The 14,385-nt window shown below is 37.0% G+C and overlaps 2 protein-coding genes across 4 annotated transcripts in view; one reads left to right on the top strand and one right to left on the bottom strand.

Moving 5' to 3' along the window:
• The window catches only part of LOC108359677 (gustatory and odorant receptor 21a-like), a 9,948-nt gene extending 8,981 nt beyond the window's left edge, over positions 1 to 967 (top strand). The window contains exons 3-4 of the mRNA XM_017611635.1: positions 367 to 725; positions 813 to 967. Of these exons, the coding sequence (XP_017467124.1) occupies positions 367 to 725; positions 813 to 899 (446 nt within the window). The 3' untranslated portion in view covers positions 900 to 967. The remainder of the gene's footprint in view (positions 1 to 366; positions 726 to 812) is intronic.
• A 90-nt stretch (positions 968 to 1,057) lies between these two features.
• On the bottom strand, positions 1,058 to 11,685 carry LManII (Lysosomal alpha-mannosidase II). 3 transcript variants are annotated; one of them, XM_017611634.1, is made up of 10 exons: positions 11,637 to 11,665; positions 11,212 to 11,522; positions 5,381 to 5,751; positions 5,125 to 5,330; positions 4,929 to 5,065; positions 4,669 to 4,802; positions 3,036 to 3,736; positions 2,755 to 2,969; positions 1,833 to 2,687; positions 1,058 to 1,769 (listed from the first exon to the last, which is right to left on the bottom strand). In XM_017611634.1, the coding sequence occupies exons 2-10, from the start codon at positions 11,365 to 11,367 to the stop codon at positions 1,182 to 1,184; spliced, it is 3,363 nt and encodes a 1,120-aa protein (XP_017467123.1). In that variant the 5' UTR covers positions 11,368 to 11,522; positions 11,637 to 11,665; the 3' UTR covers positions 1,058 to 1,181. The 3 variants fall into 3 exon arrangements, with proteins under 3 accessions (XP_017467123.1, XP_017467120.1, XP_017467121.1); XM_017611631.1 differs by having other exon boundaries at positions 11,212 to 11,685; XM_017611632.1 differs by lacking the exon at positions 4,669 to 4,802 and adding an exon at positions 3,853 to 3,986 and having other exon boundaries at positions 11,212 to 11,685.
• Positions 11,686 to 14,385: the final 2,700 nt, after the last annotated feature.

The following is a 14,385-nucleotide window of genomic DNA, read 5'->3' as shown; positions in this document are numbered from 1 at the left end:
TATAGCTCCCATACAACTGATTGTTCAGATATGAGATTTTTCGTTATAACTTCTCCATTTATGCAGCTAGGAACATGAAATTTTGCAGTACTTGCACCCATTATCAACAGAATACTTACAGTGAAAATTACAACGATCGGGTCAAAGTAAAATTTGCAGATGTTTATGAAAGGTATGAAGCCTTCGGCATAGCCGAAGTGTTGTGGCAACAGTGGTTACGACCATCATGACACCTGAAATGCGCTCATCTGTGTGTAGAAATCATTAACACAAAGAAAGATTTCAGCATTTAGTAAAATATTAATAAAAAGTCTCATTTATTTAGTTAGTATTGGTAATTTTTTCAAACAAATTTCTCATCCCTAGGTCGTGCCTACTCCAACATGTATGGCATGTACTGTTTGGTCATTTTCTTCACAACGCTCACCGCTGCTTATGGTTCGATAAGTGAAATTATGGATCACGGTGCCACATACAAGGAGATTGGACTATTCGTCATAATGTTCTATTGCATGAGTCTATTGTATATTATATGCAATGAGGCACACTACGCCTCACGTAAGGTGGGGCTGGATTTCCAAACGAAACTACTGAATGTTAATTTGACAGTGCAGGATTCGCCTACACAGAGAGAGGTGCAAATGTTTCTGCTGGCCATAGCAAAGACGCCACCCATAATGAATTTGGATGACTATGCAAATATTAATCGGGAACTTTTTTCGGCGGTAGGTATAGAACTACAGTTTAGAATTGGTTATTTGGTGAGTTTATTAGTTTTTATAAATATTTTTTGTTGTTGTTTTCTATTCAAGAATCTCACCTACATGGCTACATATTTGGTTGTGCTTTTGCAATTCAAAATTACGGAACAACGTGGTGGGCGGCCGAGCGAAGCTTAGGCTGATAAATGCTCTCAGCCAAGCTAAGGCAAAGGACACAATGTTGAATGAGACGAGTAAGATGAAAGCAACAAATAAAGCAAGCTATTTTCGTCTACTAATGTAATCTAATTTGCTTACCTTGTATGTATGTATTTATTGAGATGGCTTGCTTGCTGTACTTTGTCGATTTCAGCATTCTAAAAATTATGCTTCTATATTTATTGTTCGATATTTTGGTTTAAAACTAAGCAGATAAAGTTTAAAATCTTGACTTCTTAAACTACACTTGTTGTTGCTTCTTTAGTTGGCTATCTCCAGCGTGAGTATGTAGGTGCGCATTTGCATTGGACCCAATTCGATAAGGAAGCGATCATCACCCTCGACATATTTTTCCGCCACTGGCTGCCGTGCCACTTTGTGCACACGTAACTTTTCTGCACGCACACGATTCAGCTCTTGCGATTCGTCGACTAAGCGTTTCAAACGATTCGTTTGTAACGCCAATTGCTCTTGTTCCTCCCAACTTTCCAGCTGATTGTAGAATTTGGCGTCCAAGAGCGGCTTGTCAACGCGCAGCATAAGTTGTTCATCAATCGACCTTTGGTAAATTCCATAAGCGTTGTAGGATACCTCAGGACTATCTGGCACAAATTCCATGCGTTGATTATCACCGAGCCAAGCATTGGCCGCCAGTGTGGTTTCGCGAATGTCAGCGATTTTTACGCTCGACAAAACGCTTTGTATGTTAATTTGCACGGACTTGGAGAGCTCGGGATCTTCATCTTTCTCGAGTATGTGCTCAAAGCGTACGAGCACTTCATTCTCATGCCACGGCTCGAAGCTCATGAGGTGTATGTTTTTGGGTAGTTCCAACTGCAAGCCGGTGAACTGTAAGTGGAGAGCGTACAATGTATTATAACTACATATAAAATTTACCAAAGATAAACTCACAATATTGGTAAAGTTCTCACGCCAATCCTCGTAGGTTATATTTTCTGCATTGCTGAAGAAAGTCCAAGCGGGCAGCAATTTCCGCAATTGCGTTGTACGCTCAATTGCCTGCGTTGTAGGACTCACTTTTTTGTTCGATGAACCCACTATTAAATAGTGTGTGCCACGCGCCACCAAGCCCTCACCGTAGGCGGTTTCGTTAAGTGCCTCGTCCACACCAAAAGCATCATCGTGCAACAAACGCCGATGCACCATCAACTCCAATGAACCAGCACCCATCGAACTGCCGCCTTGTGCGCGGTCTGTCAGTATAGCCATGCGCGCAGTGTCATCTTCCAGCGCGATTTTCGTTGTGATTGGGTAATAGTTGCCAGCGACGCGTTCCAACAATTTCACCTTCCAAGTATCGCGATGGTCACGCTTGCGCTTGAGCATTTCACGCCCATTAGAATCGGTGTAGAATATATCGCCGGAATTAATGTCTGAATTGAAGCGGCTGATGATCTCCTTGCCGTTGCCATCATCCACTGGTATAGGACCTACAAGCCATTCTAACTCTGCATAGGGCTGCTCGCGATAGACGCGCACTACTTGACTGACCCAGTCGTTGAAAGATTGGTGAACTTCCTCGACCAGATTGCCACGGTAGATTTTCAATTTGGGTTGCAGTGAAATTGAACGGACTTGATCGTTGGCGGGACGGAAAATGTAGGCGCCTGATGAGCGGTTGCGGAATTCGCGGTTGTTGCCGATAGCAGCTTCATAGTAAACGAATTCTTGGTTGACGATACGCGTCATGCCGTCGACCATGACGGTGACAAGAAAGCCGTTAGTGTCAAATGTGAGACGTATGTGCTGTAATAGAAACAAATTGTGAGATTAAAGGAAATGTGAACTCGAAGTTACAAAAGCTTAGTAGTACCTCATTTCCGATGCTTGTGAAACTCGACACATTTTCCGGATCCGGCACGGGTATCATGTGGTTTTCATCTGTCTTCATTATATAGTACGATTTATAGCCAATTGGCGGTAGCTCACGTGCAGGAAATATGAGCTCATACGGCGCGCTCGCCTTGCGGAAACGAAGATCTTGCACAGGCGTAGGCACTGGCAGGAATTGCGTCTCTATCGTCACATCTACGGAAGATCAGAAAATATAAAATTTGTTCATCAAAGCGCTCAAAACTTATCTGTTAAACGCACCATCGAAATCCTTAACACGATAATTCACATCGGGCACCGGTACGCGCACGTAGTCGGAGACCGTCTGCGCCAACGGATTGTATATCGTCAAAATAAATTTGTCGGCCAGCTCTGGCACCGCGCATGAACTGATGTTAAGCAGCGTACAAGTTTCGAATTGTAACTTGTATTGCTTCTTAGTATCGCTGGTCGCCCATCTGGGTTTGCGTGCACTTTCGCGGGCAGATTCAGTAGCACTTTCCGCCGCGTGCGTTGCTGCGGTGTCTACGGTCAGCTGATTGAGTATCGCTCGGGTATTCATGGAGCATGCGCGAATGGCAACTTCCAAATGACGTGCATAATCGGCGGCTACAGCCTGCTTTTCGGTACCGGTGACGGCGTCGTGGTGCTGCATCACACCCATGGCTTCACGGAAGAACGAGAGATGTGGATTGAATTCGCCGGCGACTTTTGGCGCCATTACGGTGAGTTGTTTGCAAATCTGCAGAAAATGATTGCCAATCCGTTCGTAACGCTTTAGTGTGGGACGTGAAGTGAAGTAACCAGTCCAGTAGGCATGTGGATCGGAAGCGTATGGAAAGAAGTCATCATCCTTGGTGGGCCAACTGATGCCTGCATCGTGTAGAGACTTTAGATAGCAGGAGGGTGTGGAGTAGAGAAGGTTTACAGTGGAACCGTTTTCCTGGCGTGCGTTAGTGTACCTGTGGGTTTATTAAGACGGGTGAGCGATTTGCTTTCTATTATAAAGGGAAATTAAAATATGGCTGATGGTGGATAAGGGTTGCTGAAATCTTGGCGTCGAATTTATTTTACTCACTTGATTAACTTATCCAAGTTTTTGAACCAGCTAATCGCATTTTGATAGTGAAAATCTTCACCCATCGTAACTTGTATATGATTAGTGCGATATCCTTTGGACATGTTTCGAGAAATTTCGATGAATTCATCGACCTAAAATATTCAATATTATGTAAGACTTATACTGAAGCGCAAAAATACTACACAGTCTATGAGTAAACGGGTTCATGAGCTTAGTTATAATAAAATGAGGACTCATGCAGATGGAAAATTAGAAAATCAAAGTTTAAAAAAAGAAAAAATTCTGCGAAAAGAACCCATTTAACACGCTCCCTTTCCAAAACCATCAATCTGAATCTTTTACTTGTAAAATATCATTATCGATAAAAATGGGCGATATCGGTAAAGTTATCGATCGATATTTTCTATATTATGTTCGCTACTATTTCATTTAATCGGTATGGTCAATAATTCATTTATCGATATCAGTACCGATTTTTTAACGATATGGTTATCGATAATACTACGATTATTTTTTTGGTGATGTCATCGATATGTTTTCCGATTCAATTGTCGAAATGGTTATCGATATCGATTTTTCTATTGAAAGGTTTATCGATAAATAATCGATTTTTTATGGATGCATTCGCATACGAAATCTGGAATTTGTAAAGCCGGCAAACAAATTTTGAGGAGGCTCGAGATTCGTAAATATTTTTCGTGCAATAGACAGTTGAGTAAAAGTTTCAAGCAACGACGGTTTTTCAATGCTTAAATTCTTAAAATTCTTTAGTATTTATTTCAGCAACCGTTATTCTCTAAATTTAGTCTATACCTTATCAATTTATCCAAATTTTTGAAATAAACATTAGCATCCTGATATGTAAAATCGCCACCCATCGTAATGATAATATTGTTAGTGCGATAATATTGCGCTTGTTGATTAATAAATTTCAAAAAATCATTCACCTAAAGCAAAAGGTTAGAAGTTAAAACAGCAAGAATGTCTAAGAATGAATATTTAGTTTTAAATTAACCAAAAACTCTTTTGGTATATGAAGTGTTCATGAGTGGATACAGATTCGTCATACTCACTCTACGATTAACATTATTATCGGGACTATGCTTGGCATCGATTATTGGCTCATCAGCGCAGAGTATATCGAAACAAAAACCAGGCGGTGGCTGGTATTGATTGTAGAGAGCGCCAGTGAAAAGATGGGAGGATTCATCTTACAAAAAAGCAAAATTTTAATGTCTAAAATTTGTATATGTGCAAACTTTTACCCACCTAAATTCGCCGAGGCACGCCAAATCATTTCCGCTGTTTTAGTTGTTAAACGCTCCATCTTATCCTGATAGTCTAAGCGTCCGAAAAAGAGTCCATCGAAGCCCATTTGCGCAAACATGGAAGCCATTTCGCGTGAATGACCGAAGGGATCGATCTGCCAGCCAATTCGCGGGCGCCCACATTCGCCAAAGGTATCATTCAGGCGTCTAAAAATCCAAAAAATTCTAAATTTGTAACATATCTAAATCCTAATTACCTTAAACCCCATGTAAACTGATCGACAATGCTCTGATAATGCGCTGTCGCCTCATCATTCATACTCCAAGCGCCACCAATGAACTCCAGTCGTCCTTCGTTTACCAACTTTTTCACTTGCTCTTGCAATTCGGCATCCTGTTCGCGCCACCATTTGAAAAAGAATGCCGATTCGACATAAATGAAGCGCTTCTCGGGATCCTTTAGCAACTCTTGCACCACCGAGTCTAAGATGTATTGGACACCGGCTTTTTGTATGAGTGTTTTGCTGCCATAATAGTATTGATCCACAGTTTTGAGCCAACCAACATCATCGTGTGTGTGCGGAATTAGATGGACATTGAGCATGTTGGGTTTAGTTTTGTGGCAACTCTGAACAATAAAATTTACATATAAATAAATATGAATTAAAATTATGAAGTTTGGAGGAGAGTATCTAATGCCATTTGCTTATCTCACAAAAGCTCAACTTGTCGTCTCAGTGTACTCTACACGCAAATACTAAGGAGAGAGAGCAAGGAGACGGCAAAATTTTGTTGTAGGAAAGAAAGAAGTATTTTACGGGGACCGAGAACAAAAGTTTTGATCAAAACAAATGTCGTTCTCTTAGTTTTGTTCCAAACCTTTTGCTTCAAACCGAAACCGAAATGAGAACAAAACTGACTAAAACCTCGTGAAACGTTCCCAAAGCGCACAAAATACGAACAATACTTTCGGCAACAAAAGCCTCCGGAACTTTTTGGAACAGCTTAACGGGAACGAAGGTCTAAGGAACTTTGTTTCCAAGAACAATTTGGGAACTAAAGTCTCAACAACTTTCTGACAGAGAACGAAACGGGAACAAATCTTCGCGGAACTCCTCTTTATATAGAACTCTGGTTAGGGTCAAATTATCTGCGATCTCAATAGTAAAAGTTGCTGGTTGTTCGACCTATCGTTAAGAAGTAAAACAACTGCGCCTGTTTATGCGAGTGGTCAACGACACTTCCTAACTATCTGTTTAGTCCTTGGAGAGCTTCAAAGTATGTATGTGCTCCTTTAACGCATTGACCTTAGGTTATTGGTGTAGTTGCTGTTGAGATGACTCTCCTTTATAGTTTTGGAGAATCTCGTTTAGCAGAATGTACGCCTCGGAAAGCACACGCATCGATTCTCGAGAAATTTTGGTTCAAAATTGGACCCTTTATGGATGCAAATTATATTTTGATTGGATAGTGGATAAAGAGCTATTAGACTTCAATAGAATCAAAAAGTTGATTAGGTATTCGGGCGGAGAACAAGACTCGAAAACGAACCTCTAAGTTGATTCACCCGGCGGCTGCTTATACTGACCCCGGAAGAGTTGAAAGGAAATCACAGGATTAAAACCAAAATCAATATAACAAAATTTTTCAGCCCGAGCGATATTCAGCGAAAATTGCCTAATCTTATTATGGGTAAACCTTTACTAGAGGGTTGATAATCTTTCATCCAGATTTACCGCCACTTTTAGAGCATGTTTCAAGAAGCCTTCCATAATTGCAATAAGTAGCAAAGAGTACCCTGACATAACCCCAAGTGGCATACCTCCAATTTTAAAATTTAGAATTATGTCACTCCTTATACAGTAACAGAAAACCAATTTTTTTCTTGGGGTTATGTCACTTCTTATAAGGCGTGATAACCCCAATTGGGATAATGTCACTTTTGAACCTAAAGCTCTCAAGAAAACAAAAAAAAAAAAATGAATATAAAAACACGCTCAAGAAATGAAAAAGAAATTTTCTATTCAAATTTCTTGCTCCGTTTACAGCTCTATAGAAATATATTTATATGAAAATATTTATTCAAGAAAATTCAAAGCAATGGCTAAGTATTTTTGCAATCGAAAGAATTAAAGAAACATATTTGTTGAAATTTTTCTTGAGTTGGAAACTTAGCTTAAAAATCGGAAAATTGTGATAAGAGATTTCGCCCTTTTTTAATATAAAAAAAAAAATTTAAACATATGTATGTATACTGGAGCGTTATTTGTTATTCCAAATTTTCGCCTGGGGCCCCCTTTTTTATATATGGAATAAAAAATCGCCGAAGGCCTCCTACGCAGAAAGAATTCTACTTAGTATGTACCCTTACAATAAATAATTGCTTGTATCCACCTCAGCAAACGTGGCGTCTAGTATGTAAGTAACGATTGTCAGTTATAAATATCGTCGGTGATACTGCAAAACGTTCTATGTCTATTAGTACCCTTGACATTTAGATGGTCTCTTACTTGCACCGGAATGCATCTGCAAATTCGCACACCCTAATAAACGAATGACAAACCTGTCTACCTTTGGCTGTTGAAGATGAACGATTGCCAGAAACAATCAGATACAGATAACAGATCAATTAAGCACCAAAGGTAATAAGTACCATAGAACGTTTTGCTGTATCACCGACGATATGTTGTAATATAAGATTGCCTATAGGCGACGACAAGAAAATAATTTAGGCTAAGCTAGCTTCTATGACTGTGATAAAAATGCCTTTTATCATTACTCTTGCACATTCCAAATTCGTTTGGTTTATAATGTCTGGAAATATGTCACTTCTTATATAGTTACATAACCAACACCAAGGAAAAAAACTGGGTTTATGTCACTGCCCAAGGATCTGGGGTTATCTCAGTTGGGTCTATGTCCAGGCACCTTAGGAGGGTAGTCAGAATCCCAGTCAAAATGCCTGTAAGAAGTCTGAGAAGTAGGCTACTTTGCTTGCCTCGAAACACCATAGATGATACAAGGCCTTTTTGAAAAAATGGTTCCAATGTCCCGCCTAGAAGGTGGTGAGGTTCAACTGTCCCGGGCAATAAATAAAATTGAAAAAAAACCAACCGATAAAATTTCGAAAAATGCAAATAAATTCCTTCAAAAAAAAACACCTATTCTCCTTCTTATGAATTGAAAGAAGAACAAAATTTTTTATGGTGACTATGATTTGGATTGTGTGAAATCTTATTAACCGACTTCCAGAAAAGGAGGAGGTTATCAGTTCGTCGGAATATTTTTTTTTATGTACATATGTACCGCATAACTTTGGACCACGTCAACCGATTTCGATGAGGTGGTCCCATACTAATCTGGTTTACATCCGATCATTAGATCATGATATACATATATATATATATATTTATATGAGAATTTAAGTCGGTTTTGTTTTTTGCTTAAAAATTACTTGTATTATGTATTATACAGTACCCGTAATCGTAGTTCGTCTAAATTGCAAGTTTCTAGAAACTTTCAGTCCGCGTACTATTCTGGATATTTGTCTCTTCTGGAAGAAGAGATGACATTTCTCCGCAATTTTGCTAATTAATATTTTTTACTGGAGGTTTTAAACGAATGTACGACGATTTACTAAAAAATTAATTTCTATTCAAAGGGCGATACGTCCGATGTAATCTGCTCTGAACCCCGATCTGGCTCTCGACGACCCTGCAAGTTAACTGTGTATAGTTTTAGGCTTTCTTCGACAAATTACACCCAGAGGTTTGGCTTCGTATATGGAGTGGAGACTTTTATGAGAATAAATTTATTCATTACTTAAAGTTTCGTATTTATGCCGGACTTTGAATCCGGTATTCACGTAATACGTTTATGTTTCAACTACTGTGCTTGCCTTATGGACATAAAAGTGAATTATTTGTTCATCCATTTGCTTTGTTTATTTGCTGAACATATCAATTTACAAATTTTATAAAAAACCGCGCTGCAGCAAATTGCTTTTTAGAGAATAAATAAACAAATACAGTGAACCAAAAAAAAAACTGGGACGTTCACTAATGTTTTTTTTTTTTTTGCAAGCCAATATCTCCAAATCTAAAGTGGCTGGCGAAATGAAATATAATACACAACTCTTCTGTTTTTCATCGCATTTAGTTTCTTTTTTTTTAACTGTATTTTGTTATACCAAAAGCTAAAATAAACAAAGTAACTCCATTTTTGAGAATCAAAAAAAAGCTGGGACGTTTGCAACATTAAAGTTTTGATTGAATCGCAGGCGGCAGAGTTCTTTGCAACATTAACTGATATTGAAATTGTTGCGTGTATGTGTTTTTGTGATTATCATCCCTGCAAACCATTTTTTCAGAGTATTCTGAGTTGTAGAGAAATTTTAAAGACTTAAACTTTCTAAAATGAAATAAACTGTGCACACTTGAATTCTTTTACGAAATTTCGGAAGAAAATCGGCAAAGAAATGAAAATAATGCTGCTATGTGAAGAATTTCTTGCAGACGTTTTTCGGAATTTTCTTTATTTTTCGTGCAGAAATTTCTTTACGGGTTCGTGTCAACCACTTCATATAATTTTCTTTGAAGAAACGTAAAAAAATCGTTAAAGAAATGAGATACTCCTAAAGATTTCGTTAAAATTTCGGAAACTTTGGTTTGTAGGGATGCTATTTAAAGCCCGAAAATGGAGAATAAGCGAATAAGAGAATAATGAATTGAACGATCGCATAGTGGAATGAGGACATGGCTATTCGCCAAATTGATAAAACGGTTAAGAAACCTCGGTCCACAGTGTTGAATATATGTGATTAAGGCATTCAAAAAAGAAAATGGTTACACAAATCGTCCAAATAGTAGCGGACGGCCAGAGAAGATATTGTCTGAGCAAGCAACAAGTAATTTTTAGCAAAAAAAAACGACATAAAAAAAATATATATATACATATAGTATATATTTCATGATCCAATGATCGGATCTAAACCAAAGTATGGGACCACCCTTTGAGACACTACCTTTCCGTTGCAAAAAGAATTATCGAAATCGGTTGACGTGGTCCAAAGTTATGAGGTCATATACATAAAAAAAAAAAAAATATTCCGACGAACTGATAACCTCCTCCTTTTTTGGAAGTCGGTTAAAAAGGCGATACGTCCAAGAAAATCCTTAGATAACGGCGGTGGAAATTGCAAACGAGCTGAAGGAAAGAAAAATTATTGACGCTCATCCTCAAACAATAAGAAACTTTCTTCACCCCTTCTTTTATACACCCTGAAAGAAGAAACTTTTATCCAAGTAGAATGTAAAAAAAAAACGCCCGGAATACGCTAAATGTTACATAAATACGTCACCAGAGTTTTGGAAAGTCGATATTTTTAAGGAAGAGTCGCAGTTTGTTTGTTTCTAATAACGACCCGAAACATACCGCCTTGGTTGTCAAGGAATGGTTGCTTTACAACACGAAATCTGTTTTAACACACCCTCCTCAAAGTACGGACTTGAATCCCATAGAGCATTTGTGGGCATATGTGGAGAAAGAACTACGAAAAAGGACGGTCCATGAGAAAAATCAGCTAAAGGAGTCGACTAAAGAAATTTGGAACTATATTCCAGTAGAAGTGACTACGAATTTAGTTGCGTCCATGAATAGACGATTAGAGGCCGTATGAAAAGCCAAAGGTCATCACACAAAGTATTGAAGTATTATGCAAAATAGATGATACGACGATAATTTTAAAATATGTCACAGTTTTTTTTTTGGTTCTAAAAAATTAAGTTACGGTTACAGTTACAGTTAAAAAAAGACACTTAATGTAGTGAAAAACTAAAGAGTTTTATCGTTCATTTGCATTTTATCTTATTCCGCCAGCCAATTCAGTTTTGGAGATATTGGCTTTCAAAGAAAAAATTTGTGAACGTTCCAGTGTTTTTTTTTTTTTTGTTTGATTCACTGTATGTAAGTTTAACAAATTTTTTTAATTAAGCAAACACAAAATAAAACAAAGGGTAAATTTGCGCATTGGTATCTAATGTAAAAAATGAGTATCTAGAATTACATTTGACACCATCTTATCACTCACCTCATAGCCGCACTTCTTTTCAGACGTTTTTGTTGCTTGCCCGTCATTCAGTGGGTGCGACTCAATCAGCTTGTAATTCACCGCGCATATCAACAAAACTATAAAAAGCCTAAGGGCACCATCGTATAATGGCCTGCCACTTGCAGTGCAATGCATATTAAGCCTTTAGGAACGCTACGAGGCAGGCGAAGAATATCTATGTTTTTAACCGACACACACACGCGGGCACAAATAACGCGATAGGCCAAGCTTAGAATGCCAATAAAAAAGATTAGCAGTTGTCACAACTGGAAATCACAAAATCCAAGAAACTAAATCAAAACAAACAAAAAAAAGGTAGAATGAAAGTTCATTTAAGCCGCTGATAAAATTATTTATTATTGTGCACTTGTTGCGCTCTTCAATTTCTGCCGTACAACTCTTACACTGCTTCGAACCGTACTCAACAAATCTCAGCTTCGAACTGAGCATGAAGCGCGTTTTCATTAGCATAAGTAGCCGCCGGTCAGCTTGACTTGGTGACTGTAATAGTGGGTCGCGCTCTTGAGCTTGAGCAAAGAATTGAGTTAGAACGCTGAAATAGTACTCACTCCATTTTCGGGATAGTTTTGGTGCGTTTTGTTGGAGTGACGAAGCGATAGTGTACTTGTTGTTCATAAGCGGGTTAGACATTCTTGTAGCTTTCTTTGACATGCTTTTATTTTCTTTTCTTCGTTTCTTTCTATACCCTTCATAAAACATTTTAGGTAAAGCGGAATAATAATAGGTTTGTTCCACTGTTCTACGCTACTCGAAGAAAAACTCGAGCTAAGTTCAAACTGCGAGCGTAAATAATGAAACTGAGTAATGACACTCCTTACACGAAAATTCATGGAACATTTTTCGAGTAAAGTTTTTTTCATTAGTTCCTGCCATTTTGACAGGAGTGTTTTGCTCTTTCTTCACTAGTAAATTTACTGGCGAAACGCAAATGTGTAATCGGAAGTGACTTCGAATAGCTTGGGCAAAAAACACACCTAATACATTTCGAAAATATCGCCAAAACACAAATGCAGAAAATTTGATTACACAAATCGCGAATGTTAATAATTTTAGGGAGCTAATAAAATATTTCAAAAATCTCAGAAATGAGGTGTTGGGCAGTATCGATAACAAAAGTACTCAGAACTCGATTCTGAAAAGAATCGACAGCGCCCGGTTTTTTAAAGTATCGATACTCGGTATTCACAAAACAAACACTCAGAAATTAAAAGAACTGGAAATCAAAAATACTTTGTTCCAATTATCACTTTGATACATGTAGTCAGGCTCGATTCAGAAATTATTGTACTCAATTTGAAGTTGAAGTTGTACCCAGTAAAGTAGCCATTCATTTGACGTAATTTCGGAGCGCTGCCAGCTTGTGAGATTTCTACACTAAGCATTGAAGTCTTACCAACATGAGCATATTTAAAGGAAGTACTCAGGACTCTTAAAAGAACTCGATCCTGTAAAGTACTCGATACTTCCCAACTAGGGTTGCCACTTTGGTAAATTGTTACCAAAAGTGGTAGAAAAAATTTGGGTTGGTAAAAAGGTAAATTTTTTCTCATTTTGGTAGATTTTTGATGAACTTTCCGTTCCCGATTTATTTTTCGTAGTTATCTTTTAAATATATTATAAATTTCTTTGCATACTTTTTATATAATTACATGCGTATAAATGTATATCGATATAAGGCGAACATATCGCGCTCCATTCAAAACTAATTTTACTGGAATCCCGAGGAGCTTTTGATTGCCTAAATATTTTAAATGATTATTTAAATATAAAGAAAAAATTGACATGTATGTAATTACGCACTATGATTGTTCAAAAAAAAAAATTAAATCAACGCCATTTTTTATCAATGGAAAAAAATAAAAAAAAATCAATGGGAATTTTAAGCAGCACATTTTTGGCTATACTCAAATAGTATTTGCTTTAAAACTCCATACCTCAAATTGTTCTTAAAATTCAGAGTAAAAAATTCGAAATTTAAACGAAAACTTTTGGAATTTTTCTATATGTTGTATATAGTTTGAATCCTCGGTTTTTATGGTTTTAGTTAAAGCAACAAAAAATTTTTACCCGAAAAATATTGCGAATATTAAAAAAATCACTTTTTTGAGTCACTGTATTTGTCTATAATAACTCGAGTTGAAGTTTTTCAAATAATGAAGTTTCATTGTTGCCTTTAGTTTCATCACTTCCGCTTTTGGTTGAAGGAAACTGAGAATATGCCAGTAATACAACTCAAATACCGTATAACTACTTAAATAAAAAATTCTTAAAAACAATTTTAATTATTATTGAACTAACTAAAAAAAATTTAAAAAAAACTATAGTTTTAATTAAAATAAATAACAAAACTATAGTTTTTATTAAAATAATTATAAAAAAGTTATTGGTAGATATTTCCCGCAATTGGTAGATTTTTTTCAAGTCGATGGTAAATATTTTTTTTGGTCAGTGGCAACCCTGTTCCCAACACTAGTTTATACTCAAAGCCTTTACGAATATATAATAGGTATTATGTCCAAAATATGATCTTGTTATACGAAAAGCCGCTAATTTAGAATAAAAATTTGCTAAGTCCAGTTTCTTAAATTTTACAGACGAACATATAAAAATTTTTCAAACTAATTTTCTTTAAGCACTTATTTTGCAGAAAGTTTTATACACAATTTCGCATATTCCAAGCGAAAACAACTAAAAGAAACAAATCAAATTCCACAACGTTGAAGAAAAGTTTTTGTGTTCCTTGTGCCTTATCACATTTTCTGTGACTATTTTCGACTTAGCAAATTTGCGTATCATCGAATAGAAACGGTTAGAAACAAATCAGATTGTTTGATCTTTTAGTAAACTAAGCATTTTTAATTGTTTTTTGTTAGTTCATCCAAACATAATGGAAATGAAATCCTGCTGACGGCACAGCCACAGACAAATACGTCTGCATTTTGTATTCTTCGGTTACCTAAGTCGTATATACGCCGGACCTTTACTATTTATTTAAATAGATACGCTTATATGCCTACATTGTAATACAAATGAGCATTGCATGTGCGAGTATGTATACACAGTCAGTGTCAAAAATATGCATACCCTGAGGTTTTGAAGACTTTATTTATTCATATTTGCCTTACCAAATGT

The sequence above is a fragment of the Rhagoletis zephyria genome, unplaced genomic scaffold (genome assembly GCF_001687245.7).
Source record: "Rhagoletis zephyria isolate East Lansing unplaced genomic scaffold, Rhagoletis_zephyria_1.1 Rzeph_scaffold_00434, whole genome shotgun sequence".
Classification (NCBI taxonomy): domain Eukaryota; kingdom Metazoa; phylum Arthropoda; class Insecta; order Diptera; family Tephritidae; genus Rhagoletis; species Rhagoletis zephyria.
This window is presented reverse-complemented; position numbering and strand designations above follow the sequence as displayed.

What these genes read in the sequence shown, in the direction of transcription:
- LManII (XM_017611631.1), bottom strand. Translation starts at nt 11,367, where the DNA reads ATGCATTGCACTGCAAGTGGCAGGCCATTATACGATGGTGCCCTTAGG. An exon ending in CAGTTTACATGGGGTTTAAG is followed by an intron (nt 5,331 to 5,380) that starts GTAATTAGGATT and finishes TTGGATTTTTAG; the next exon opens with ACGCCTGAATGATACCTTTG. An exon ending in AATTTGGATAAATTGATAAG is followed by an intron (nt 3,737 to 4,668) that starts GTATAGACTAAA and finishes ATAAACCCACAG; the next exon opens with GTACACTAACGCACGCCAGG.